This window comes from Macaca mulatta, chromosome 5, assembly GCF_049350105.2.
Source record: "Macaca mulatta isolate MMU2019108-1 chromosome 5, T2T-MMU8v2.0, whole genome shotgun sequence".
Lineage (NCBI taxonomy): Eukaryota > Metazoa > Chordata > Mammalia > Primates > Cercopithecidae > Macaca > Macaca mulatta.
The window spans coordinates 98,420,421-98,447,537 of NC_133410.1; the positions used below are offsets into that span (position 1 = coordinate 98,420,421).

Consider the following 27,117-nt stretch of genomic DNA (forward strand, 5'->3'; position numbering starts at 1 on the left):
CATGTGCCCACCACTATAGTTGTACAGAGTAGTTTCACCACCTTAAGAATCTATTATTGACCAGGCAGGATGGCACATGCCTGTAATCCCAGCACTTTGGAAGGCCAAGGTGGGAGGATCACTTGAGCCCAGGGGTTTGAGACCAGCTCTGGCAACATAGCAAGACCTCATCTCTACAAAAAAATACAAAAATTACCTGGGCATGGTGGCACACACCTGTAGCCTATAGTCTTGGCTACTCAGAAGGCTGAAGCAGGAGGATTGCTTGAGCCTAGGTGGTTGAGGCTGCAGTGAGCCCAAGCCACGGTCATACCACTGCACTCTAGCCTTGGCAACAGAAGGAAACCCTGTCTCAAAAATACACACATATATATATACACACACACATATATTCTTATGTATGTACATATGTGTATATACATATATATACACATGTTCTTAACATTTTAAGTCCTCTCCCCCTTGTGCTGTAATGTCTGTCATAACTAGCCACCCCTTCCCCCAACAAAAGGAGAAAGTTTACCCAATAAAACTGTTTTGTGTAAAGACACAATTGCCTTGAGTAAAATCTTATTAAGTCGACTAAATACAATTGCCTTGAGTCAAGCGGTGTTTTGAGAAAATCAAGAAATGTGGGTTGTATCCAGATTTGAACTTACATAAGGTGATAAAAAGGGAAGAGCTGTAAGACATAAAACAGCAAAGTGGAGAATCCAGGAGGAACAGATAAAAATGCAAGTGGTATCTGGAAGAAAATTAAATCCTAGAGATACTGTGGAAAAGAGAGGAAGAGTAAGAGGCAGGATTCCTTTGTACTTAAATATCCTGGGACAGAGCAACTCCAGCAGACTTGGGGGTGAGGGGGAAAGGGAGGCAGCTGACATCTGGTTACAGGCTGCCTCATTTCCACATGGGTGGCAGTAAAAGTGCTGTTCTAGCAGTGTTTCATGCTCTTCACAGGTATAAGGGAAAACAAGAATTTTTTTTTAAGTTATATAAAACTACCATGAAGTAAGTTATACTCTACCCAAAATAGGAAACCAGGATTTCCAGAAAGGGACTGACTTGTTGGAAGCCAAATGGAGGGCACGGAGGAGGGGAGGTCTAAAAGCAGGTATTCTCCAAAAGCCACTTACAACCTCACAACATAACTAGATCAAAGAATTTCTGTCATGCCAGATAGTGGAAGGCTGCTATGTTGAGAAAGGCAATTGAGCGGTTCTGGCGGCGGAGTCAAACAGAAGGCTTGGAATCAACATCTGTTTTCTACAGTATGCTCGCTTTGATTTCCATCTCCAAGTTTCTGAAATTCCAGAAACAGTATATGGCCTTGTCAAAGAAATGACGAATTACTATGTTACTTTGTGTTAACGAAAAGGTTACATTTATGTTCATATGGAAGAGATGCTTCGCTGAAGAACTTTCAATTTTTCAAACTGTGACACACACAAGACGGAAAGGGAGGCAGCCTGACCGCGTTTCCCAGGAAACAGGTGCTGCAAGGTGGAGTTGCACCGCTCCCTCCTCCGGGAAGGCGGTGACCCTTCCGTAAGTGTCTCCGTTGGAAACAAATAAAGGGAATCTCGGTCAAAGCGCAATTCCCTGATTCCACTTGAGAAGCCCCGGGCGTCAAGGCGTGGCAGGAAATTTACCATGACGCCTCCCACAGGCTCCCGCGTCTCCCAGGTGCTGTCGATTTTGCAAAGGGTCCGTCTCTAGAGCGACTGTGACGAGTTCCGGAGCATCAGCACCAGGGAGCGCTGACCCGACACTCAGCTCAACCGCCGCCCGCCGCGCCTCGGCACCCTGGGCTTGTCTGGTTGGGTGTTGCCGAGTGAACGCCCCAGCTCCTACCCCGAACCCACGTCCCCCGGCTCCTACCGTGCCTCATGATCCTCGCTTGGGCCAGCACTTTCCACGCGCGCTGACGCTGGGCTCCAACACCCGGACCGCCTCCGCACAGCGGCGCGGCTGCTGTTTGTAAACACGCCCCACGTGTGCTCCCCCTGCCCCATTCGCAGCTCGCTCCTGGCACGCAAGGATCCTCCGCTTTCCCACCCAGCCCTCTGGGGGAGAGATTTTAAAATTGCCCCTCCGGGAGAGAAGAGCCTGGTACGCAGACCCGGGCCACTGGGAAAAGCGCCAGGACAAGGCGAGCGTGTGCCGCCCCCTGCCGGCCAGGGAGGCAGTCCGGCCCGGAACGGCCAGGCGGTGAGTGGAACCCACGCGGCGCCCAGAGACGCGCCCCTGCGGGCCCCGCCCCTCCCGCTTGCTCGCCAGAGTCCCCTCCCCCGGGCCGCGTGCGCTCACCCGCGCAGGCCCCGCCCCCTCGCCGGCACAACGTTCTGCGGGGGCGCGCGCGTGCTCTCTAATCCCCCGCCTTCCGGCTTCGGCAGCGGCGCTCGTCTCTCTCCGCTCGTCCCTCGCCGCTGCCGCGCCACCAGTGCCAGCCTCCCTCAGGAGACTCCATTTGCGCTTAGTGTGGTCTGGACGCCGCGCAGGCGGGCGCAGGGCGATGCCCGGGGCCGGCGGACTGGCGTTCCCTGTGCCAAGCGGCCGCCCGCTGGCTGGCTGGCTGCGGCAGTGACACCCAGGTCGCTGGCGTCCAGGCGGAATCCGGGCTCCGTCCGCGGGAGGAAAGACGTCCCGCGCTCTGAAGCTCGCCCAGCGGGGAGAGGCCCTCGCTAACACGGCTTCTCTCTGACCTCTTAATTTCAGGAGGTAGGCTCTTCAGGTCCCTCTCCCTGTCACCCCAGATTATGCCTAAAAGCATTATTTGTCGTATTTAGCTATCACATTGATAGGAGGCGTTAATTTTCTCAACATAGTTGCAGGATAGATGTGGATAATGCCACAGATCCTGATGTTGAATTGAAAGAAAATGTTTTTGGTATTTTCCTTTAGGTTTCGGAGCCTCCGAGTATCTATACAGCCCCCACAGGAACTGCTTCTGTTGGCCCATCGAGGATCGTCTTTCACCAGGATTATTGTAACATCATCTTCACCGAGCCTTCCACCCCATAGCCTCTACCTGGGGTTCTCATTTCCACGGATGCAGTTTTTTGATGCTTGCTTTAGTAATGTGACATCACATGTCCACTATCCTCCTTTCCAGCTGCCAAATCCAGTAGGTTTAAGTCGCTTTTAAAGTAGAGAGTTTTCTGCCTGTTCCACTTTCACCTTATTTGCACTGTTCACTTCTGTCGGGGTCATCTTCTCTTGCGTATGATTTCCACAAGCACTCACTTGCGCAACCTATAGCCGAGTCCTTGCCTAGAGAGACAGCATTCCATACAATCCACTGCTTGACAAAGACCGCATAGTCAGCGGGTGAGTTTTCCCATTGTATTTTCCTATATGTCAAGTTTACAAGTCCTCTCTTGACTTAAACTCTTTACTCCCTAGCACATTTCCTAAAATACTTCCACCTGAGATTTAGTGGCTATTTTTGGCAAAGAACATTACCTGCAAGGATGGCAAGAATTGAGTATGCAATAGTACTGTTTTAGAGGCCTTACTAGTACAGCACTGATTGAGTTTCTAACCTCTAGTGTGATGACAATTCATGAAACACCCTAAACCCTAAGTGAGGAGGAAGAAAGAAGGTAAGAGTTAATTGGAGCTAGGCTTTTCTGTAGGAAGTTTGTAAGTTTTAAAATAGCAAGTAGAGAGATTCATGTAGCCCTGGTCAGGAAATTGGTCATTGCACTATCCATCTAGGCCCTAGAAGTGAGAGGAGGAATCTTACGACCTCATTTTCTAGTTGCTTTGTATTCAAATCTTAGTTGTTAATTATCTTGTTCTAGTAATCAGCTAAAATATTAGACACTTAAAATGTTGGGGAAACGCAAGCGTGTGGTGTTGACAATTAAGGACAAGCTTGACATTATTAAGAAACTTGAGGAAGGCATCTCTTTCAAAAAACTTTCTGTGGTGTACGGAATCGGTGAATCCACAGTTCGTGATATTAAAAAGAACAAAGAAAGGATTATAAACTATGCAAACAGTTCAGATCCTACCAGTGGGGTATCCAAACGTAAATCTATGAAGTCATCAACATATGAAGAGCTTGATAGAGTTATGATAGAGTGGTTTAACCAACAGAAAACAGATGGGATTCCAGTGTCCGGAACGATTTGTGCAAAACAAGCCAAGTTCTTTTTTGATGCTTTGGGGATGGAAGGTGATTTTAATGCATCGTCAGGCTGGCTAACTCGATTTAAGCAGCGCCATGGTATTCCAAAGGCTGCTGGTAAAGGAACAAAATTAAAAGGAGATGAAGCTGCTGCCAGTGAATTTTGTGGTAGCTTTCAGGAATTTGTTGAAAGAGAGAATCTACAACCAGAGCAAATTTATGGTGCTGATCAAACTGGATTGTTCTGGAAATGCCTACCATCAAGGACATTAACTCTTGAAACTGAACAAAGTACTTCTGGGTGTAGGTCAAGCAGAGAGAGAATCATTATTATGTGTTGCGCAAATGCCACAGGTTTACACAAACTTAATCTTTGTGTTGTGGGGAAGGCCAAAAAGCCCCGAGCATTCAAAGGCACTGACCTTTCAAACCTTCCTGTGACATATTACAGTCAAAAAGGTGCATGGATAGAACAGTCTGTTTTCAGACAGTGGTTTGAAAAGTACTTTGTGCCACAGGTACAGAAGCATTTGAAATCCAAGGGACTTTTAGAAAAAGCAGTGCTGCTTTTAGATTTCCCCCCAGCACATCCAAATGAAGAAATGTTGAGTTCAGATGATGGCAGAATAATTGTGAAATATTTGCCACCAAATGTCACAAGTCTGATTCAACCAATGAGCCAGGGAGTTCTAGCCACTGTAAAAAGATACTACCGAGCAGGACTTCTCCAGAAATACATGGATGAAGGAATTGACCCAAAAATATTTTGGAAGAACTTGACGGTGTTGGATGCAATTTATGAAGTGTCAAGAGCTTGGAGCATGGTAAAATCAAGTACCATAACCAAAGCATGGAAAAAACTTTTCCCTGGCAATGAAGAGAATTCAGGTATGAACATTGATGAAGGAGCCATTTTAGCAGCTAATTTAGCAACAGTTTTACAGAACACAGAAGAATGTGAACATGTTGACATTGAGACTATTGATCAGTGGTTCGACTCTCGGAGCAATGACTCAAGCTGTCAGGTGCTGGCTGACAGTGAAAGTGCCGAGGACCAGACCAAGGCTGCTGAGCAAAAGCCTTCCAGTAAGAGTAGAAAAACAGAGCTGAATCCAGAGAAGCATATTAGCCATAAAGCTGCACTTGAATGGACTGAAAATTTACTGGATTATCTTGAACAACAAGACGACATGCTTCTGTCTGATAAATTGGTATTAAGGAAGCTTCGGACCATAATAAGAAAAAAACAGAAGATCCAAAATAACAAAAATCATTAATAAGGCTCTTAAGTGTTTCAGTGTACTTGCATCTTTGTAACTGTCTATCTGCAGTGAAACTTCGCTTGTTTGAAGTCCTGTGGATTCCAAAGCCAAATACATTTTATAAATGATTTTAGGATTAGATGTCAATTTGGATTACTTAAATTACAACTCTTTAATGTTGACTCTAGTCATTGGGCATTGACATGTAACTTGTCTTTCTACTGTTTCTAATATGTATTATGTTAATTAGATCATAAGGTACCTGAGGCCAGGGATCTTGTGTCTGTTGTGCCTGAATTCGGCTTGTCTAATAAAGGCCCATGCACACTATAAGGCACTCAATAAAACTTACATTTTTATGATTTTTCATTGAAGTTGAACTTCCAAATTGAAATATGTTGGGGGTAAGTTTCCATTTCCACAGCTTTTCCACTGCTGAAAATCTTAAGAGTTCAGCAAAAATTGCACTTGAAGTATTTCACTGCGACTGCAGACAACTGAAGGAAAATAGAGCCTTAAATATTGCATTTCTGTACTAGCAGTATTTGGGCAATTAGCAATTCAGATCAGCCATCTCTTGAGAATAGTAAAGGAAGCGAAGTATGATTTAAATGTCCCAGAAAAAGGATTTGCACTTCATTTTTTTTTCCATCTGATAAGAGGGAGAGTTCCTAAATAGTTGTGGAAAGAATCCCATTCCTGTTCCAGGAAAATAGATTTCAGTTCCCAAACTATTGCAATTAGAAGAGGTAAGGGTTACATTTTATCATCTGTCTTTTCGGTTCTTTATAGATGCCAGTAGTTTTTAATAAGCTATTTGACGTTTATGTAACACTTGAAAGCTTACAAAGTATGTATGTCATTTGCTTTCATACAGCATGTTTTGTGAAAACTAATACTGAGAATATAAGTGTACATCTAATTTGTGGAACCAGCACACGAATAGTAGACTAACATAAAGTAGAACATGAAGAGAGGCATTGTAGAGGAGTGCAGCTGCTGTGTGACCATCGGCAAATTACTTAACCCCCCCATCTGTTAAATACAAGTAATATCTGCCTCAGAGTGTTCTGTGAGGCGTAAATGAGTTGACATATGGATTTTAAATAATAGGGGCTTATAATAGGGCCTCGCTCAGAATAACATTGAGTGTTAGCTGTTACTGCCATTGTGGATATTGAGTTTCAGTAGTATGCTAAACAGATCCAATGTGTGACTCAAAGTGGGCTTGCTGCATTAGGAAAATCCTTCCAAGAAAGTGAGATAAAAGATACAAGTGGCCAGGCGCAGTGGCTCATGCCTGTTATCCCAGCACTTTGGGAGGCCAAGGCAGGTGGATCACCTGAGGTCAGGAGTTCAAGACCAGTCTTACCAACATGGTGAAACCCCGTCTCTACTAAAAATAGAAAAAACTAGCCGGGCGTGGTGGCATGCACCTGTAATCCCAGCTACTCGGGAGGCTGAGGCAGGAGAATCACTTGAACTCAGAGGGCAGAGGTTGCAGTGAACTGAGATCATGCCACTGCACTCCAGCCTGAAACTCCGTCTCAGAAACAAAAAAATAAGATACAAGTAATTAGTTCAGCGGAAATGCAATAATGATTTCTTTCATTGAAAACTGAAGGGTTACTCTAACTGAAAAATCACTTACCATCCCCTGGTAGGCTTTGTGATGTATGCAGGCATTTAAGATATCTTTGGTAGAGTTATAATAGGAAATGAGAATGGAATTGTAATTTATTTGGTCCAGTTCTGTTAGCACGTTGCTAATAAATAGATGTCGGCTTTGTTCATAGAAGAAAATCTAATACTGGCATAATTCATAATAAAATACCTTTACAGTAGATAAGAGCAATAAGGAAGGCACTTGGAATATTTCGTCAAACTAAAGTAATACGGGATCAGTAGAAAAAGCAAAAGAAATATCATGGGAGACAGTGGTTACAGTAATTAGGCCCAGCTATATATAGGGAGCTCGTCATTTGGTTTGAGGGGACTTTAGAGCCCACGTCTGATTATTTTTCTTTCGTGAGGATTATCATCAGTGTCTTCTGAGCTGAGCCTCTGGCTTCTAGAATAGCTTTTTCAGAAGACCTCTCAGAATATACTTTCTTTGGATAATTCATACATCACTATTAAAACACTTTCCTCAGTTTACACAATTTCACCTGCCTGATAGCCTTGAGGAAATACAACCCTGCAAGATAAGTCCTGAGGCTATTTGGCTTCCTGGAGACTTAAGGATTCTAAAACTTGATAAGGGTAATGACTTACATTTGAACACTGCTTTGCATTTTCACATTGCTTTTTGCTAACACAAACTTTGTTCAGTCGTGACACTGAACTGGTTTAGTCTCGTTATATCATTAATCATAATATAAATTGTGCATTCTCATTCCACATTTCATTGTAATACAAAAATCTTAACCTCCTTGAGATATTGTAATAGTTCCTCTAGAAAGACACATCGTGGTAATCTTGGTTAACACTTGCCCCTTATATGTACCCTAGTTTGAAAAGCAGACATACGTATTCTCATTTGACTTTGCACACCTTAAAGGAAATACCTACAAATTCTGACTATTGGTTAATAATTCTGACTATTGGTTGATTTTTAAAATGTATATGTTTTTTAGAACCTGAGAGACTAACAGAACTCAGACCAAATGGACAAAGTATTTGGCAACTAAGCATGCTTTTTTCACAAAACCGCAGTGTGAATATTTACTATTTCATAATTCAATCTCAGAGTAACACAGGGGTTGGTTGGAGAACTGGGCGCTAAATATAGAATTGGCAGGGCCAGGATCAGAAGCCATAGTCAATTTAAGCAGAATGATAGGGAGGACCCTGCACTCCAAAATTAGACTTATTCAGGAGGGCTGTGTTCACGTATCACCTTAATATTTTCACAAATTGACTTTTTTTTTAATATGCGCGCTATGCATGTTAAGCAATAATATCTACAGAATTACAGGTCTCATGTGCCAACTGAGATCTTTGTCTAATTCAGGTTAAACGTAAGAATTCTTATTTTTAAACTTGCCAAACTAAAACCTAAAATCAATTTTGTATACCTCATCTGCACAGTTTAGAAACACTAGCCAAGCAGAAGGAGTAGGGTTGTTGAAGGTTAACAGATTGGAATGCAAACTCCAGCTTCTCCACTCTCTGTATAGATAATCTTGGCAACATTCTGGACCTCTCTGAACCTCAGTTTCCCCATATGTGAAAGAGTTGAAAGGTAAGCAGTCACATTCCAGGCATTCATAAACACCAGCTATTAAGCAGTTCTACAGCTGTACATTGAGGACCCCTGGTCTTCAGGGTTGCCCTGGAGAATTCATCACAGCTCTTCTCTCACAGACTCTGTGCAGACCCCCAGGAAGCCCAAGCATCTCTTTTGAGGTCCAGGGCACTGACCCATCTCTCGGAATGCTGGCTGGGGTGTATGCATAGGTGGGCAGGCAACATTGAGTTCGCCAGACCCCAAGGACTGTAGCTGTCAGTCACCACAGGGGCCCATCTGTAAAAATGTTGAGTTATGGATAAACTTGTAACATCTAGTTTCTTCTAAGACCAACAAAAATGATACCTAATTATTTCCTGCATTTCAGAATATGTTGCTCTTCTGGAACTTATTTACGAAGAAAGACAGTCACCTTTGAGTGTAAAAAAAGGTAAACTCAAGGCAGTTTTACTCACCTGTTGAAGCCTTGACCTGAACTCAAGTGAGCCTCCCACATCAGACTCCCAAGTAACTGGGACTACAGGAGTATGCCACCATGCCCGGCTCTTTTTTTTTTCTTTTCTTTTCCTTTTTTTTTTTTTTTTTTTTTTTTGTGAGCCAGAGTCTCACTCTGTTGCCCAGGCTGGAGTGCAGTGGCACAATCTCAGCTCAGAGCAACCTCCACCTCCTGGGTTCAAGCGGTTCTCCTGCCTCAGCCTCCTGAGTAGCTGGGACTACAGGTGTGCGCCACCATGCCTGGCTAATTTTGTGTATTTTAGTAGAGATGGAGGTCTCACTATGTTGCCCAGTCTGGTCTCAACTCTTGGACTCAAAAGATCTTTCTGCCTTGGCCTCCCAAAGTGCTGGGATTACAGGCATGAGCCACTGTACCCAGCCCATAATACTATTCATTCCTTGAACACATACATACTCTTTACTAATTTAGGAGAAAAAATAGGGTAATCCTTACCAAATTACTCAAAAACTATCTTCAAAGACATGCTGCTTTATTCCTTTTAAATATATAAAGTAGGCCGCACGCGGTGGTTCATGCCTGTAATTCTAGCACTTTGGGAGGCCGAGGCGGGTGGATCACGAGGTCAGGAGATCAAGACCATCCTGGCTAACATGTGAAACCCTGTCTCTACTAAAAACACAAAAAAATTAGACGGGTGCGGTGGCAGGCACCTGTAGTCCCAGCTGCTCGGGAGGCAGAGGCAAGAGAATCGCTTCATCCCGGGAGGCAGAGGTTGCAGTGAGCTGAGACCATGCCACTGCACTCCAGCCTGGGCAACAGAGCAAGACTCCGTCTCAAAAAACAAAACAAAATATATGTATATATAGTAAATTGAAGAGCTAACAAAATGTAATCAAACAGTGGTTTTACTGACCATACTTCTAATGATTTGTACGTAAATTAATTCTGGTAAGTTTTTAGGTTGTTCAAGAACAGTTGTTTTTCCTGTTTGTTTGTACTATCCACAATGGGTTTTTGTTTATTTGTTTTTCTATATTTTATTCAGAGTTCCTTGGTTTGAATCTGGTGTCCTTTTCCTGTTCCAGGCATCCATCCAGGATACCACATTATGTTTAGTCATTGTGTGTTCTTAGGCTCCTCTTGGCTATAATAGTTTCTTAGAATTTCCTCGTTTTTGATTGTCTGGACATGATTACCTTGACAGTTTTGAGGAGAAGTGGTCAGGTATTTTGTAGAATGTCCCTCATACAATAAAAATTTTTTTAGTTCTTTATGCATTTCTTGCCCCCACTAACACAAAATAGATTGTGAAAGTGCCATGATTAAAGATACATTATATAAAGTAAAAGTATGAGAGAGAAAGATAAATTCTTATAAGGATCTGGGAATGCTTTTCATCACAAGTAACGTTGTCCATGAAGTAATTAGTTGTGTTTGTGGTAGGATAGGGGATGCCGCATGAAAATCAAGAGTGCAGGTCATGTTCTAGTAACAGACTAATAGAATTGCAGTGTGCTGTGAGTAAGGTGGGATTAGAAGTAACTAAAGTTTGGCAGGGGCCTCAGGGCTTTTTTCCCTCCTGACACCAAATAAATGGTATCTTTTCCAACAACACTTCTCTAACTCTCTGACATCATCTGGGTGTCCTACAATTCTGACACTAACTATCCAGAATTAGCATCAGATTCCACAGATTCAAGGGCTCAGTCCCACAAGATTGCCCTCATTTCTGATGCCAGTTGCAAGTATCAGGCCCCCAGATTAGTCAGGGGTTCTCCCAATACTTCCTCAGACTTGATAATTTAGTAGAATGACTCATAGAACCCAGGAAAATGCTACACTTACTTGTAGTTTATTATAAAGGATACAAATGAACAAGTGATACATAGGGTGAGGTCTAGAAGGTTCCTGAGTGCAGGCTTTATCCCTTTGTAGGCGGGATGTACCATCCTAGTACGAGGATGTGTTCACCAACTCAGAAGCTCCCTAAACCCCAGAGGCATTATCGATGGCCAAGCTTTTCTTTTGTCCCATATCGATGCCAGGGGTGGTGTGACTGGCTGCCCTGGGTCCATCTTGTTCCTCAGTGGGACCCCTATGGCAAAGGGCTTTAGAGTCAGAAGACTTACAGCCAATTAAATGTTTTAGGCCAAATGGGAATGGAGATGGGCAGGCACTCAGAAAATTCCTTTAATTGAGCAGCATAAGAGACCAAAACCAAAAGCCAAAAAACCGGGTTACAAAATTGACTTGTTTATCTCAATAGTGCCTCTGGCATATGTTGACCATAAAAGGAATATTAACTAAAAAAATAAAATCCTAAGCCTCCCAACAGACTGAATGGACTCGCTCTTGGCCAAAGGGGATCCCCAAAACCCTGAAAATCTAGTTCAGGATATGGCAGGAAGTGGGCATTGGACACACCTCATTGTGCCCACCCCCCTGTGAAATTTAGGAATTTAGGCCCAAGTGACCACCACTAACATTAAAATAGACATTGTAAGACTGACAAAACTGACTCTTGTAACAACAAAATAACAAATTATAAACAGGACCTAAGACCATGCAGGCAAGGGTTAAGTGACACACGCCTACACTTAAAGAGTAAGCTGGATGGGCGCGGTGGCTCACGCCTGTAATCCCAGCACTTCGGGAGGCCAAGGTGGGCGGATCACAAGGTCAGGAGATTGAGATCATCGTGGCTAACACAGTGAAACCCCATCTCTATTAAAAAAATTACAAAAAATTAGCTGGGCGTGGTGGCGGGCACCTGTAGTCCCAGCTACTTGGGAGGTTAAGGCAGGAGAATGGCGTGAACCCAGAAGGCGGAGCTTGCAGTGAGCCCAGATTGCGCCACTGCACTCCAGCCTGGGCGACAGAGCGAGACTCCATCTCAAAAAAAAAAAAAAAAAAAAAGTAAGCTGTGTTCTAGCCGCTACAAGGGTTTTCTTTTTCTCTTAACAGTCAGACAAGCACTGGCCTCAAGCTCACTGGCCCCTAGCCCCTGTTCCATCAGCCGTAACTACAGATTTAATTAACACAAGACTGACTTTAATAATTTTCACCTGATAGAAGACCACCGACTATGGACTAGTTCTAGCTGGTTTACAGAAATTGCACACTTGGGTGCCTTTCTGTCCTGAAAATACCTTTTAATGTATAGGGCCTAATTGTAATATATTTAAATATTAGGTGTCCACCCCAAAATGACATGGGTCATATGTTACGTGCATATTTGTTCAATTCACATGTATCAGGACCACCTTCATGAATATTCGTAGCCCCTCCTGCAACCTGTTGAATATGTAAGTTTAGCCAACCTGTTGTCATATTCCCATAGGACCTCCAAGCACAATTGATAGTGGGGAATGTGCACTATAAGACTCAGTGGTATGTGAACATCCTAGATAATTCTGGAAACAAATCCTCAGCCCTATAAAACATGCACAAGCAAATTAATGCTATGTCTTGTCCCACAATGTCCTAAGTCAATGGCTGTCCTCGTAGTTTGGATCAGGCCCCTCCTGGTGAAAAAAAGTTGCTCATAATTTTAGCCATGATATAGAGCTAGGTTTATTCTGCCGCTATAGATTCTATTGCAGTTACACACTCACCATGATGCTGTAGCACATCTCTTTCTTAAGCCCATGGACTCACAAATATTTTCCACTCCAAATGGTGAGGTTCCATTCCACTGCCCCTTAACTGCACCCCGTTTCAGCAGGAAGTAGCTAGATGGAGCACGTCACCCCCTTTCCTTAGAAATGGAATGGAACTTAACAGTGGGGAGTTGTAACCAAGAGTCTCAGCTTTAAAAAGTATTTTAAAGCCCTTCCCAGTAGCCTTAACATGTATTTAAATGGTTTTTTCCCTTTTTCTTTCTCTTTCCCCCTGGACACTCCCTTATACCATGACCCTGTGACCAACATATACATGCTTATCTAATTGTATGCTTGCTTAGAAATTCCAGGGGCTAATCTTGAAACAGCCCAGGCCTGGAGACCCAGCTGCACATTACTTCAAGGTGGTTAATCTACAACCTGGTCACAGTCGAGATGGGACCAGCTAGTACTCTGGGTGGACAGTAACTCAAGATAGCCATCGGAGCAAGACATGCAAACCTGCACTCCGCACCGTTCCTGCATGTTTCCCATACCAGGTTTCCTGTTTAGAAACCCCTTCAGTCAGCCTTACCATTTGAAATATCATTTTGAGACTTGAGTCCGGGCATGTCCTCAACTGATAGCATTTTATTAAAACTGCTTTCCTTTCACCACGCCTCGCCTCTCATGTATCTGGCTTTTCAAACTGTGAATAGCCAGACCTGAGTTCGGTGAAAGGACAATACCTTCACAAGGAAAATGTGTTCCCTACATTTAGGCAAATGAGAGGAGAGCAGAGAACACTTCCTGCATCTGTTGATTCTCAGTTGCCTTCAGCTGAAATAATCCTTATGCTGAAGTGGCATGTTTTTGGGTGGCATGACCTGAACCCCTTCAATCCTTAGTAGTTTCTTAGCTTCTTAGAATCACAATTTTTTTTTTCCTTTCCTTTGCGAACTAGCCTGGCTCTTGCAAGTGAGAACCTTGCTTTCCAGATTATTGTTTCTGCTGCACTCTTTTTTTTCCCTTTTGTCTACTTTGAAAGTCAAAGCTAAGCAAAGACTTCTTTGTTCTCAGCATTATGCTTTCCCTGAAGCAGTGAAGCTATAGGGCAAGAATTACTGGGAATGGGAAGTGTGTTGGCTTTTATTTTTAAGATTCTGTATTTTCATCCCAGAAAAAAAAAAAAAAATTATCCCACATTCTGTAAATTTGGATCTCCCAGAGATAGAAAGATCACCCAGAGTGTAGAGCCTTCTGTCATCTCAGGGAGAATCCCTCTCCATTATACATTTTCACTCCCGCTTTCAGCAAGACAAATTCCTCGTTGTTTCATGCACTTCAATTCAGCAAGCAAGCAACTTTTAGCGCTTGTGCAAATAACCTTTGTATTTCACCCTCTACCCCAGGCAGCTTAGAAAATATATTTTTTTCCTTGACCAACAGTCATCTTAAAAGAATTCTGGAGCCAGCTATTAAAAAAACAAACAAACTTGTTCTCCACTTCCTTATACTGTACCTGTCTGCTCTCCTGTTTCAGTGAATAGAGAAGGCCTCAGAGCTTCATGGTGCTGGATACACCAGTACGGAGTTGTTAAAAGGAAGGGAAGGAGTCTTTACCTTTCTTATGGTCTAAGTAACATTGTGAGTGAAAATATCATCAGGCAAAGAATTACCTGTGTGCCTTATGTTAACTTAGTAAAATATCCTTGCAGGCACAGAAAAACACAAAAGGTCTGGACAGCTCTTTAAGTAGATTTGAAAACCATTTAAAAGAGGATAGAAAGTGAAGTCTGATGGGGCAATGGAACACACACTGGGGCTTGAGGCCTAGGTGTACGTGGTCCCTTCTCTTGCCTCTTGGGACAGGCTCTCAGCTGCCAGCTCTGCGACCTTTGTCACTACAGATCCCACCCACCATTTTTTTTTTAAGATGGAGTCTCACTCTGTCGCCCAGGCTGGAGTGCAGTGGCACAATCTTGGCTCACTGCAACCTCCGCCTCCCAGGTTCAGGCGATTCTCCTGCCTCAGCCTCATGAGTAGCTGGGACTACAGGCACGTGCAACCACACCTGGCTAATTTTTTGTATTTTTAGTAAACGGGGTTTCACTGTGTTAGCCAGGATAGTCTCGATCTTCTGACCTCGTGATCTGCCCCCCTCGGCCTCCCAAAGCGCCACCTAGCTTCTTTCTCCCCACTTCTGCCTGGTGACCACTGCCAGCTTCCTCCCCTGACAGAGGCCTGAGCACAAATTCACAGAGGTTGAGATTGGGCATGCTGCCCAAGGGCATATTGGGTAAGGCATGGCAGAAGTTATTTTGCCCCAGGCTGATAGTGCTGTGGTGCATTAGGTGGGGATTGGCTGGGGTGAGCTGCTCACTCACCCCAAGCCAGGTACTGAGCAGCTCTGCCAGGTTGTAATCTCTTGGTAGTCACCCATTGCTCTGGGTTGGGAAAGCAGAGACATGGGAAGGAGAGATTGGCTTTCCCACCCAAAGCCAGGACAAAGTGCATTAGTGTGGCAGTGGACTGCAGGGTGGGCACAGGTACCTGTGAGGGTCTGCACTTGTCCAGCAAGTGTACCTGTGCCCAAAGGTGTGTGACATTAAATAGCAAATTCAAAAACCCGGCATGATAGGTCCAAAGAGAGACTGCAGAAGAAAAGGAAATGCTTATATCTTAGTACCGTTAACAACACCTTTATTTTAAGGGACCCCATATTTTCATTTTGCATTGGGCCCTGCAAATTAGGTAGCCAACTCTGCTTTCCGCTATTTCACATCCCACATTCAGGGAATACAAGTCTCAATATTAAAGGACTGTAGGGAGTAAAGGGGAGTCGATATGGGTATACAGCCTTCTTACAACACTGGGAGCAATATATTTGCAGGGTACCATCATTTTCAACATTGTATTGCAGGATTCTTCAGATTTTTAAAAATAAATTCCCATCCAACAATTACAGACATAAGAGACCCCACTTCAGTCCAGCATAGCCACACTACACACTGGCTTAGGACATTCACAGTCACCTCCAAATGAGGTCTAGATAAGAAAGAAAATCTTGGGACACCCAAGTGGATAAGTGAGATGGATGACATTCTATATACCCTTCAACCAACAAATGAATAACATACCCTAATAGCTCTGTGTTGTGGGGAAGGAGAAAGGATACAGCCTATGAAAATTATTATGAAAGTTCAGAGTTAAGAGCATGCAGTGGATTTTCTTTGCAAAACAGAAACAACCTATAGAACATATGCACTTTTCTTCATTAAGATGCAAAAATACATGGGCTCTATGAAGCAATGCTGAAGATACACATTTAGCAGACTGAGATGGTGAGTTAACCAAAATGAGCAACTTTCTAGGAAAGCAAAAATAGAGTATCAGAATTAAGGCCTTCACTGGAGATGGTAAAGAGCAAGATTAACATTGTAAAATATTCAGTTAGTAATTTTTATGATAAGTTCGAAACAATTTCCCAGAATGCAGAAGATAAGGTTGAGAAAAGCAGGTTGGTTGGTTTCCTGTTTGAATATGAACTGGAGGAAAAGAGCAAAAGCCCCTTACTCAAGCTCTAACTTACCTAAGGCTCAGCCGAGCAGTAACAAAAGATCCAAGAAGTTATCAAATGCGAGTTCTTACTTCAGGGGGTTAAGGACTTCCTCAGGGCTCTGGAGACAGACTCCAACCCCTTCTTCCTTTTAATGCTAAAAATCTTGTCTGGGGTAGAAATTTATAAGCTGATGCTGCATACAATGTATGAAGAAGCGTGTTGAGCCACTGCACAAATGCTAGAAAAACTCCTATACATGCCCTAATGTAATCCTTCCCTGTAGAAATGCCCTATAAAACATACCCACGGGCCGGGTGCGGTGGCTCACGCCTGTAATCCCAGCATTTTGGGAGGCCGAGGGGGGCGGATCACGAGGTCAGAAGATTGAGACCATCCTGGCGAACACGGTGAAACCCTGTCTCTACTAAAAATACAAAAAATTTGCTGGACGCGGTGGCGGGCGCCTGTAGTCCCAGCTTCTCGGGAGGCTGAGGCAGGAGAATGACGTGAACCCGGGAGGTGGAGCTTGCAGTGAGCGGAGATTGTGCCGCTGCACTCCAGCCTGGGCGCCAGAGTGAGACTCCGTCTCAAAAAAAAAAAAAAAAAAAAAAAAAACCATACCCACAGGCTACCCTCAGGGATTAGCCCATTCCCTTTTCCTTTTAGTGCTGACTCCCTTGTGCACAAGGTGAATAAAACTCTTTTGTGTGATCTCTCTTGATTTCTGTCATGGGAGATCTCAAGAACCCAGGGCACCAGTAACAAGGTCACGGAATAAAAATGATGAGGTGACAGAAAGTAAACAACCCAAACTCTAAATTTGCAATAATCAAAATTAAATTCCATTATATGCTTGAACTGAAAATAGGAATAGGTACTAGGAATACTAATTACTGAATAGCAGAACATATCAATGGAGAGAGATTGTTCGTTTTAAGCTATCAAGACAGCTCACAAAGCATCCAGTCAGAAAAAGTTACACACACACACACACACACACACACACACACAATCTGTTTGTCTTCAGGTTGCTTTGTAGCTCAAGTGATAGAAGAGATTGATGACTCTCCATAGATTTTAAGGGAGAAGAGTTGTAAGCAAATGATTTTATACCCACCCAGGTTGTTATTCTTGTGTAAAGGCAACAGAAAATTATTCTGTCTTACGCAAGACTTCAGAGTTCAGCAATTTGTCATACCACCCATGTAACCTACCTCAAATTAAAAAATAATATATAAACTTTAGCAGACTAAAAATTGAAAACACAAGAAACTGTTAGCCTTGTAAAAAAGTTGACAGTTTTAAAACCATTTAAATATAGATATCTAATTGTAAGTACAGTTACAAAAGATATAAAATATAAAAATAAATGTAAACTATAAAAATATGAAATAACAAAAATAACTTGGAAAGGAAAAGCCCTTAAAATATAAGCCATGATGATGTTTTAGCAATATTGTCTGAGTATAGAAATACCAGATTATGTTAACAAAGACCCAGAATGGACTGGGAAAATAAAAGCATGGTAATGTTTTTAATGAACATAAGGAGAGTGAAAAATGTCTAATACCTTGTTCTAGTATAAACCAAAACAGGCTGGGTGTGGTGGCTCACACCTGTAATCCCAGCACTTTGGGAGGCCAATGGGGGCAGATCACTTGGGGTCAGGAGTTCAAGACCAGCCTGGCCAACATGGTGAAACCCCATCTCAAGTAAAAATACAAAAATCAGCTGGGCATGGTGATGCATGCCTGTAATCCCAGCTAGGAGAATCTCCTGAACCTAGGAGGCAGAGGTTTCAGTGAGCTGAGATCATGCCATTGCACCCCAGCCTGGGTAACAGAGCGAGACTTGATCTAAAAAACAAACAAACAAAACACCATATGCTGTTTACAGGAGACATATCTTAAGCAAAAGGTCACACATTTTAAGGTAAAGAAAGAACAAATAAACTGAAAGTTAGGAGTGGCAATATACTAACAAAGTAAGATTTTAAGTAAAAAGCAAGTTTGACAAAAATGATTATATAAATGATGGGCATAATGATGGTGATAATAATAAAGCTGTGTTTTATAAATAAAGTAATAAAGGGATAAAGCAAAAATTATTAGTCATACAGGATAAATTGATAGAAACATAAATGTAATGGAATTATTTAACATTCTGTTTTTGACAGATCAAGAAGATAAAAAATAAATGATATAGAGTATTTGAACAATAAAAACAGCAAGATCACAAATTTTACCTCATACTACAATTTGAATAGATAATAAGAAATATAATTTCTTTGTTTCGTTTGTGATTAATCTGGCTTCCTAATACCCGAAGTTCCAATTTGTAACTGAGGGAAGAAATGTAAATATCTAATCTCTCTTAAGTCATCATTCACTCCGATAATTTAAATGGTACTTGTAGGTTCTGTTTAGTGCCTCTCTGGTAAAAATATTTTGTCTCTCAAGTGGCTCATCCATTCCCCTAGTTTTCTTCTCAAGGCAGCATGTGGGTTTATGGAAAAGGGGTGTTCAGTTTCATCAACCTCTCAGCATTGCCATGAAGGTGAAATCCTCAGGCTCAGGTGCTGTCCTTGAACTCCCCTCTGTTATCTCTGGTCTTTGGAAAAATGTCTGTGCTCTTTCTGGTTGTATACTTGCCCCACTGACCTTTACCCTTAAAGACTGAACCTGGTGTCAGTAGTGGGTTGACTTTTCACTGCCTTAGTCACTGGCTGTTAGTGACTGCTTAGCTGAGACTGCCTCATCTTGCCTCTCATTGGTGCCATAAGCCCATTACATGTTTGGGTTTGACTCCCATTTGGCCCCAGCTAGACTACAGCCCTTGACACAGAGCTATCCATTGCATCCCTTGGCCATGGCAAATCCTCTCCAGCAGCTTTCCGAACCTCATCTAATTCTGTGATCCAAGATGGCTTAGGGAAGCTAAACAGGATGGCCTACTTCTATCTCCCTGTTTTTATAGATGTTAAAAAATCTTAGGAGGCCATTAGGCTGCATTCTGGGTTCCTACAAAAGCAAACTGAAACTCAACTCAGAGTAACTCAACCAATCAGAGACTGCCAACAAAGCTCTAATTAGGAGCTGTACTAATCAAAAACCTTCAACTATCCTCTAACTAGAGACTCTCCACCTAAAACAGTAAAATAGTTTTATTTGTCTTGCTTTCATGAACCCCTTATAAAAGTTCTTTCTTCATGTCTCCTTGGTGGAGCCCAAGCTGCTTGTGATTTGGTGCTACCTGATTCATGAATTGCTGTCTGCTCAAATAGACTCTTTAAAATTGTAATGGCCCTAAGCTTATCTTTTAACACAGGTCAGTTTGTCAAGAATCAACTAGTCAAATGACCAATTGCCAAATTTAATAAACTTACTTATTTACCAGAAACTTGTTTGATTGTCCTGCTTCTGAAGGTTACTGCAAACAGTTTTGAAAGTGTCTATGAAGTTTTAGTTGACAGGTTTCCATTTTATCTTCACAACATTTTAAGGAATAACCAGGTTGTTGAAACCTGAGTTATAGAGTGGTTTAGTCCATATATCTACTAGTCAGGAAAGTTTATTTCAACATTTTAGCATTTTTAGGACATAGAGTCAATCTTCTCTTATTATTTATCTGTAATTTCATATTTACAATGAATAAATACCAGATTTAGAGTGCTAATCTTAAAATAGAGTTCATTTACCAAAAGCTTACACTTTTTCACTTTAATAAATTCTGCTTTGCAATGCACACTATACATGTCAACAGAATCATACGATTCCTTTAGGGTTTTTTTATGAAAGCCAAAGCATCACAGACCAAAACAAACACAAAGTAGGTAAAGGCTTAAATTCTTAAGAATTTTTATTTAAGCAAAGCACTTTTTAAGGCCGCTGATGTTTATTTTTCAAATTCTGTGTGGTGACTTGTGGGGGACAGGAATGCAGATTATGAAAATGCTAGCCTTTGTCAGCAAGATACATTGCACAAAGTCAAGAGCCATCTACTTAGCAAATGTTGGTAAGAATGTTCATATGCTGTGAACTTTTATGATGTTGCAGAGAACATTGAAATTCAACTAATACAGCAGGCATTCATAAACTCTTGATGAGGTAGTTGACTAGATTGACAAAAGAGAAAGAAAGGTTGGAGCTAGAAAGTCAGATTTGGAATTCAGCCACATAGAGTTGCTAGTTGAAATCATGAAACTGGCTATGATCACTGAAGAAGAATGTAAGAAGTTAAAATGTCAAGAATTGAACTTTCAGTACCTACAATTAAAGTGTTTACCAAGACAAATAAACGCATAGGAGTGATGGGAAGGAAAAAAGTGAAGGGAATATAAATAGAAAAACACAGAGAAGAAAGAAAGATAGCCTCAGAGAACCCAGAGATAGAAATTAACAATGAGAAGACACACATAAGTGAAAAGCAGAAGTGTAAATGTTCGAAGAAGTAATAAAAGAGGGATTTGAAATGCAGAGAGAGAGAAAGGTCTCTGTCCTTTGATGGAGAAGCTTGGAGAAGGAGAATGATGAAATGTACTTCTTACAATCATTGTCTTCATCTTCACTTATTTGTCAAAGCCCTTAAATGAGGTATGTACATATAGCAGAGCTGTAATAAAAAGCAAGGTATTCAAAAGCAGTTGGAGATTGTTTAGCTTCCTATTTCTAAATTTCCCTACTCCAGTTAAGCCAGCTTATTCTCATCGTGGGCACTATCTGACACTCTAAACCTAGATTTGGTTCTAGAATACTCACCTTAGGCAGATAATTTTAACACTTTCTCTTGAGACCATTTTTATTGCCGTTCCTCTAAACATAACCTTACCCTCTTGTGGCTGACAGTTTCCCTCTTTTCTTTGCTCTTGCTACTCTTCATTTTATCATTCATTTTAGCACTTTTTTGAATACCTACAATGTACCCTAACAAATATAAGGTCCAGGACAGCAGGGACTTTAAATGCCTTGGCAATTTTGTTACACAGTCCCTGAACAGTCCTGGCAGATAGAAAATGTTCAATAAATATTGTTTGATTGAACGAATTAGCACAATATTAAGCACTATATACAAGATTAAGATAAAAGTTCTATTATCAAAGAATTTACAATAAAGGAGTAGGAAAGCATCATTTATTCAAGTAACTATAGTAAATAATTGCTTAATAAAATCAATGCAATAAGAGACTGTCTAGGAGTGTGGGCTCATGGAAGCCAGGGAAGAGTGCATTTCAGGAAAAAGAAGGGATACACAGAGAACAAGTAAAAGGAGGACTAAGAAAAGTCGATTGGATTTAACAACAAGAAAGTCATTGACCACCCGTACAGAAGATTACATTCCTTGAATGACCCTTGTGCTGAAAACAACTAAAAATGCTAGATAACATATTTAAAAAGTGCTCACTTTGGCAGCACATATACTAAAATTGTAACAATACAGAGAAGACTAGCATGGCCCCTGTAAATTAAATTTTAAAAAAGAGAAAACACTATCATTTTAAATGCATCACTGAGCTGACAAAAGAGTATAGAATCTGCACAGATTAAAACAAGTGGAAGTGAAAGTCATTGCCATTTTATATAAAATACAAACACACACACGTACACATATAACTTACCTCTGTTAGAGGTCAGAGTATAATTACTCTTGATAGAGTTAGTGGCTGCAAAGGATATTGAAGGAAGGATTGCTAATGTTCCTTCTCTTGATTTAGGTGGCGGTTATGTAGAAGTATTCAGTTGTGAAAAATTCATTAAGCTTTCACCTATACTCAGAATATTTGCACTGCTTTGTGCTTTTTTATCAGTAAAAGTTTACTTTTTTTGGAATATAAAACAACCAAAAAAAAAGTGGGTAGACTAGGAGGTAAGTGAATACCCAAGCTGGCTTTTGACTGGAAGTTATCTGCCCAATCCTGGTAATTTTCAGATTCTGTTTTGATGGCTGTGGGAGTTACTGGGGAACTATAATTTAGAGCCTGTTCAAGATGGAAATCCAGGAGGAAGTCTCCTAGAAGGTTGAGACCACAAAAGACTACACAGCGAAAGAGAATTAAAAATAAACTTGTAGTACAGGAGAGGCAGCAAGACAATGTTCTTGTCTTAAGCTTGGCTTTTGGTGGGAGGAATAAAAACATCTTGCCTGAGAATTTGAAAATGGGAGCCTGACTGCAGGTAGATTTGCACTGTGAACTTAACTCTAGGTGTTGTTCCCAAACCGTCAAGCTGAGCATTTAATTTAAGATGGTAGTGCTTGCAGGAGATTGGTAGGAGTAAACCCAAATCATCTCTGAAGGAACACAACTTTTATATGGGCCTCAAAGAATTTCCATGGATAAACCTCCAGAGAACAAGAGCTCACAAAGCACTGTGAGTAAGCACCAGCAAGAACAGTGGAAAGCAGAATCAGATCTGCTTAGACTGCAGTTCCTGGATTTATTGTGTAGTGAATGTAAAAGTAGCAAAAGTTTAGGTATAGAATATAAAAAGTGTCAAAACTAGTATAATTTAATTTATTTTATTTTTTTGAGACAGAGTCTTGCTCTGTTGCCCAGGTTGGAGTGCACTGGTGCACTCTTGGCTCACTGCAGTCTCTGCCTTCTGGGTTCAGGTGATTCTCCTGTGTCAGCCTCCTGAGTAGCTGGGATTACAGGTGTGCGCCACCACTGCTGGCTAATTTTTGTATTTTTAGTAGAGACAGGGTTTCGCCAGGTTGGCCAGGCTGGTCTCGAACTCCTGACCTCAGGTGATCCACCCACCTCGGCCTCCCAAAGTGCTTGGATTACAGGCATGAGCCACTGCGCCTAGTCACAAAATTTATTTTAAATGGAGACTTTAAAATATGAGCAAAGAATAGGAGAGACTTAAAAAGATAAAGCAGATTTGAAAAGGAACAAAATGGGACTCGGAAAAATAAAATGTAGTGATCAACATAGTAATTACAATTAAGTTACTGTGACCCTTGTCAGAGCCAGATCATCAGAGGGAAGGGTGTAGTATCCAAAGGCTAGTCAGTTGAAGAGTTAATGGCAGTGAATAAACTGCATATATGTGTTATGTGCTGTTCTGTATGACCATAACCTTTTACAGTTTAAAAATATTAAATAGGAGATAACAGATGAAAAATAAGAATGGCAAGTGCAGAGTATTTCTAGTAGCTTTCAGTGGTGACAAAACTTAGTGATGGTGATAATGAAATCCCTACTTCCATCATTACATTTTACTACTTCCAGATACCAATTCTGCTTCTCTCTCTTTGACTAAAGGAAAAGGAGACATACAGGAAAGGGAGGGAGAGTGGGAAGATGAGGGAAAGAGGAAAATAGAACAGGAACAAGAAAAAAAGGGAATTGAAAGGGAAAAGGAGAGAGGAGAAACCCATTGTCTACATTGAATGATCCCCTTCTCCTTGTGCTGGATTTTAACTATGGCAATGGAGAAAAATAAAATGGTGGGGAGAGAAACAGTGAACATGTGAAGCACATCCTAAATCAGTCACCTTGAAAATTAGCATTATATTAAGATTTAATTTTTTCCACTGTAAATAACAAATTTTGTTTAAAAAATCTAACACTAACCTAATGCTCTCTAATTTCACTTTTCAACTAGAAAAACTGGATTTGAACTTAACCAAAATGGACAAGCTCTAGTCTACAAAACCTGAAACACCCCTACCTCTTATTGAAAAGTAAAAACTAGAAAATAGGGCATTCAGTTGTCAGTTTGAATTACTTTTCTATTTTTTTTACGTTTTTATTTTTAACATAGTTTAAGCCTCTCAGAGAGCTGTGCCTAGGGCAAGGGGAAGAGGGATAAAACACACTATTAGAGTTCATAGATCCATATACACATAATTCATCTTCTTGACTTTGTAGTGCAAAAGGTTAAGCATTTATTCTATCCAATTACTTTGAATGTATTTCAATGTCAGGTAATTTTGAAAAAGTACAATGCAATTTTTGCACAAACAACTCTGCCCATTATCGTTCTTCTCAAAAAAACAAGTCAATGCATTTTTCAAATTGGAAAAATAACAGCATCATTACATAATTAAAAATAGTATTTCTCAACTCTAGCTATTGTGTTCAGGTTCTTGGCATTTTGAACAAAGAATTGGACAAAACGTGCAAACAAAGCAAGGAAAGAATGAAACAACAAAAGCAGAGACTTACTGAAAATGAAAGCACACTCCACAGGGTGGGAGTGGGCCTCAGCAAGTGGCTCAAGGGCCTGGTTACAGAATTTTCTGGGGATTAACTACCCTCTAGAGGTTTCCCATTGGTTACTTGGTGTACTCCATATGTAAATGAAGTAGTGGCCCGCGATCAGTCTGATTAGTTGCAGAAAGTGACCAATCAGAGGCTGAAGTGAAGTTACAAAGTTATACTCCTATGCAAAAGAAGACTTGGCCCATAACCAACGTGATTGGTTGTGGGACGGGACCAATCAGAGGTACTTTCAGTTTTTCATCTGCCACACAGAAAAGGTGGGGGTGGAAAGGGAGTAGTCTCTGATCCTTTCTTTACTTGGGCATGGAAAGTTGGGGTTTTCCTCTTGATTTAGTTCTAGGAAGTCAGTGTGAATCGGCCTTAGGTTCCCTGCCTCCAGACCCTAATCTCCTGCCTCAATGCATCACTTAATGATGGGAATATGTTCTGAGAAATGTGTCATTAGTAATTTTGTCATTGTGTGAACATCATACACAAACCTAGATGGTATAGCCTACTACACACCTAGGCTATGTGGTGTAGCCTATGGCTCCTAGGTTACAAACCTGCACAGCTTGTTACTGTTGTAATACAAGAGTCAGTATTTGTGTATCTAAACATAGAAAAAGTACAGTAAAAATACAGTACAAAATATTTTAAAAAATGGTACACCTGTATAGGACACTTACCATGAGTGGAGCTTGCAGGATTGGAAGTTGCTGGGTGAGTTAATAAGTGAGTGGTGAGTGAATGGGAAGGCCTAGGACATTACTGTACACTACTGTACAGTTCATAAACACTGCGCACTTAGGCTACATTAAATTTATTTTAAAAATTTATTCTTTTTCTCTAAGAATAAATTCAGCTTAGCTTACTGTAACTTTTTTACTTTATAAATTTTTAACTTAAAAAACTGACTCCTTTGTAATAACACTTAGCTTAAAACATAAGCACACTGTACAGTTATACAAAATTATTTTATTGCTTTATATCCTTCTTCTATAAGCTTTTTTTCTATTTTCAAAATTATTTATTTACTTTTTAAACTTTTGTTAAAAACAAAGACACAAACACACACATGAACCTAGGCTTACACAGGGTCAGGATCATCAATATTACAATTTTCCACTTGTCCTCCTGGAAGGTCTTTATGGGTAATAACACACATAGAGCTGTCATCTCCTATGATAGCAATGCCTTTTTTCTGGAATATCTCCTGAAGGACCCGCCTAGGGCTGTTTTACAGTTAACATTTTAAAAAAAAGAATGAGTACACTCTAAAATAACAAAAATTATAGTATAATAAATAGATAAACCAGTAACATGGTTTATTATTCAGTATTATGTATTACGCATAGTTGTATGTGCTATACTTTTATATGACTATCAGCAGAGTAGGTTTGTTTATACCAATATCACCACAAACACATTAGTAATGCATTGTACCATAACAATGTTACATGGCTACAGTGTCACTATGTGATATGACTTTTTCAGCTCCATTATAATCTTATGAAACCACTGCCCTATATGTGTTCCATCACTGATTAAAATATCATTATGTAGATGACATGACAGCACCATCATAGCTCACTGCAACTTCGAACTCCTGGGCTCAAGCGATCCTCTTGCCTTAGCCTCCCAAGTAGCTGAGATTATAGGCGCACACCACCATGCCTAGCTATTTTTTAAAAAAGGGGGGTTTTTTGGTAGAGATGAAGTCTTACTATGTTTCCCAGGCTGGTCTCAAACTCCTGGTCTCAAGCGATCCTCCTGCCTTGGCCTCCCAAAGCACTGGGATTACAGGCATGAACCACCATGCCTGACCATTACTGTTCTTTAGAATGACCATCACATTTTCTCCACATCATGCTTCTTCTTGAAAAGTAGCCTGACTTGGAGGGTTGGATTCATTATGACTCTTTATAATGCAAATGTCATAATCCAACTCACAGTGGCCTGAAAGGAATGAGAACCTTTATTTAGCACTAGACTCAATACCCCAGAGGAAAGTTTGGTGTTAGGTGTGGCTTGATTTAGGACTCTAATCATATTCCTGGGGGCCATCTGTGAGGTCAGCATTCCTTCTAAGTCAACTTTATCCCCAGGCTGGCTCCTTTTACCGCAGGCAGCTATTGAAAAGCTCCAAGACCCTGTGATCTCATACCATCAAAACCACCTCCAGCAAGTGTCTCCTCTTGCCTGATGGACTCTGATTACTTATGTGTGTATTAAGCCTGAGCTATGGTCAGAGGGATAGGTCAGACTGCCCGGCTTAACTCAGTTAGGGCCCACAGCCCTCACGCTTTGGTTGGGGGCAGTCCCTTCTAAACAGCATGGCTGAGAAAGGGAGAGGGTGGTTTTCAAATAAACTTTGAAACCATTATGTTTCTGGAGGGAGAAAGATGCTCGGTGGCAAACAGTGGATGATTTGGGCAAGTATTGGTCAAAGTTGGCTCTAGAAAATATTCTGAAGTAAAACGTGGTATTTTCTCTCATTCTGACATCTTCCACTTTCACACTCACTTCTCCCATTTGTAGTTACTATTTATCCAAGCACAGCCTAAGGTTTTTTTAAGGGCCGTTTTTAATGTATCTAGCTTGGATCTATTATGGCTAATATATTGTCAGTCAGTGAAAATCAATGAA

The 27,117-nt window shown here is 41.2% G+C and overlaps 2 protein-coding genes and 1 non-coding gene across 11 annotated transcripts in view; 2 read left to right on the forward strand and 1 right to left on the reverse strand.

Moving 5' to 3' along the window:
* Positions 1 to 2,312, reverse strand: part of FAM13A (family with sequence similarity 13 member A) — a 376,873-nt gene extending 374,561 nt beyond the window's left edge. For 2 of the 9 annotated variants that reach the window (XM_078002008.1, XM_078002006.1), the window contains exon 1: positions 1,882 to 2,271. The gene's annotated coding sequence lies outside the window, so the exon portion shown is untranslated. Of the gene's footprint in view, positions 1 to 1,881 lie in introns of all 9 variants that reach the window. The other 7 variants (XM_078002003.1, XM_078002004.1, XM_078002001.1 and 4 more) reach the window with 7 other exon arrangements.
* Positions 2,313 to 2,370: 58 nt separating this feature from the next.
* TIGD2 (tigger transposable element derived 2) lies at positions 2,371 to 5,766 on the forward strand. Its single transcript, XM_028848621.2, has 2 exons — positions 2,371 to 2,721; positions 2,905 to 5,766. The coding sequence occupies exon 2, from the start codon at positions 3,835 to 3,837 to the stop codon at positions 5,410 to 5,412; it is 1,578 nt and encodes a 525-aa protein (XP_028704454.2). The 5' UTR covers positions 2,371 to 2,721; positions 2,905 to 3,834; the 3' UTR covers positions 5,413 to 5,766.
* A 15,891-nt stretch (positions 5,767 to 21,657) lies between these two features.
* On the forward strand, positions 21,658 to 21,761 carry LOC114678514 (U6 spliceosomal RNA). The gene has a single exon (XR_003729955.1). It is a non-coding gene; the product is annotated as a U6 spliceosomal RNA (small nuclear RNA).
* Positions 21,762 to 27,117: the final 5,356 nt, after the last annotated feature.

Bases quoted from the DNA above. Each gene is read 5' to 3' on its own strand.
- TIGD2 (XM_028848621.2), top strand. From the start codon at position 3,835: ATGTTGGGGAAACGCAAGCGTGTGGTGTTGACAATTAAGGACAAGCTT.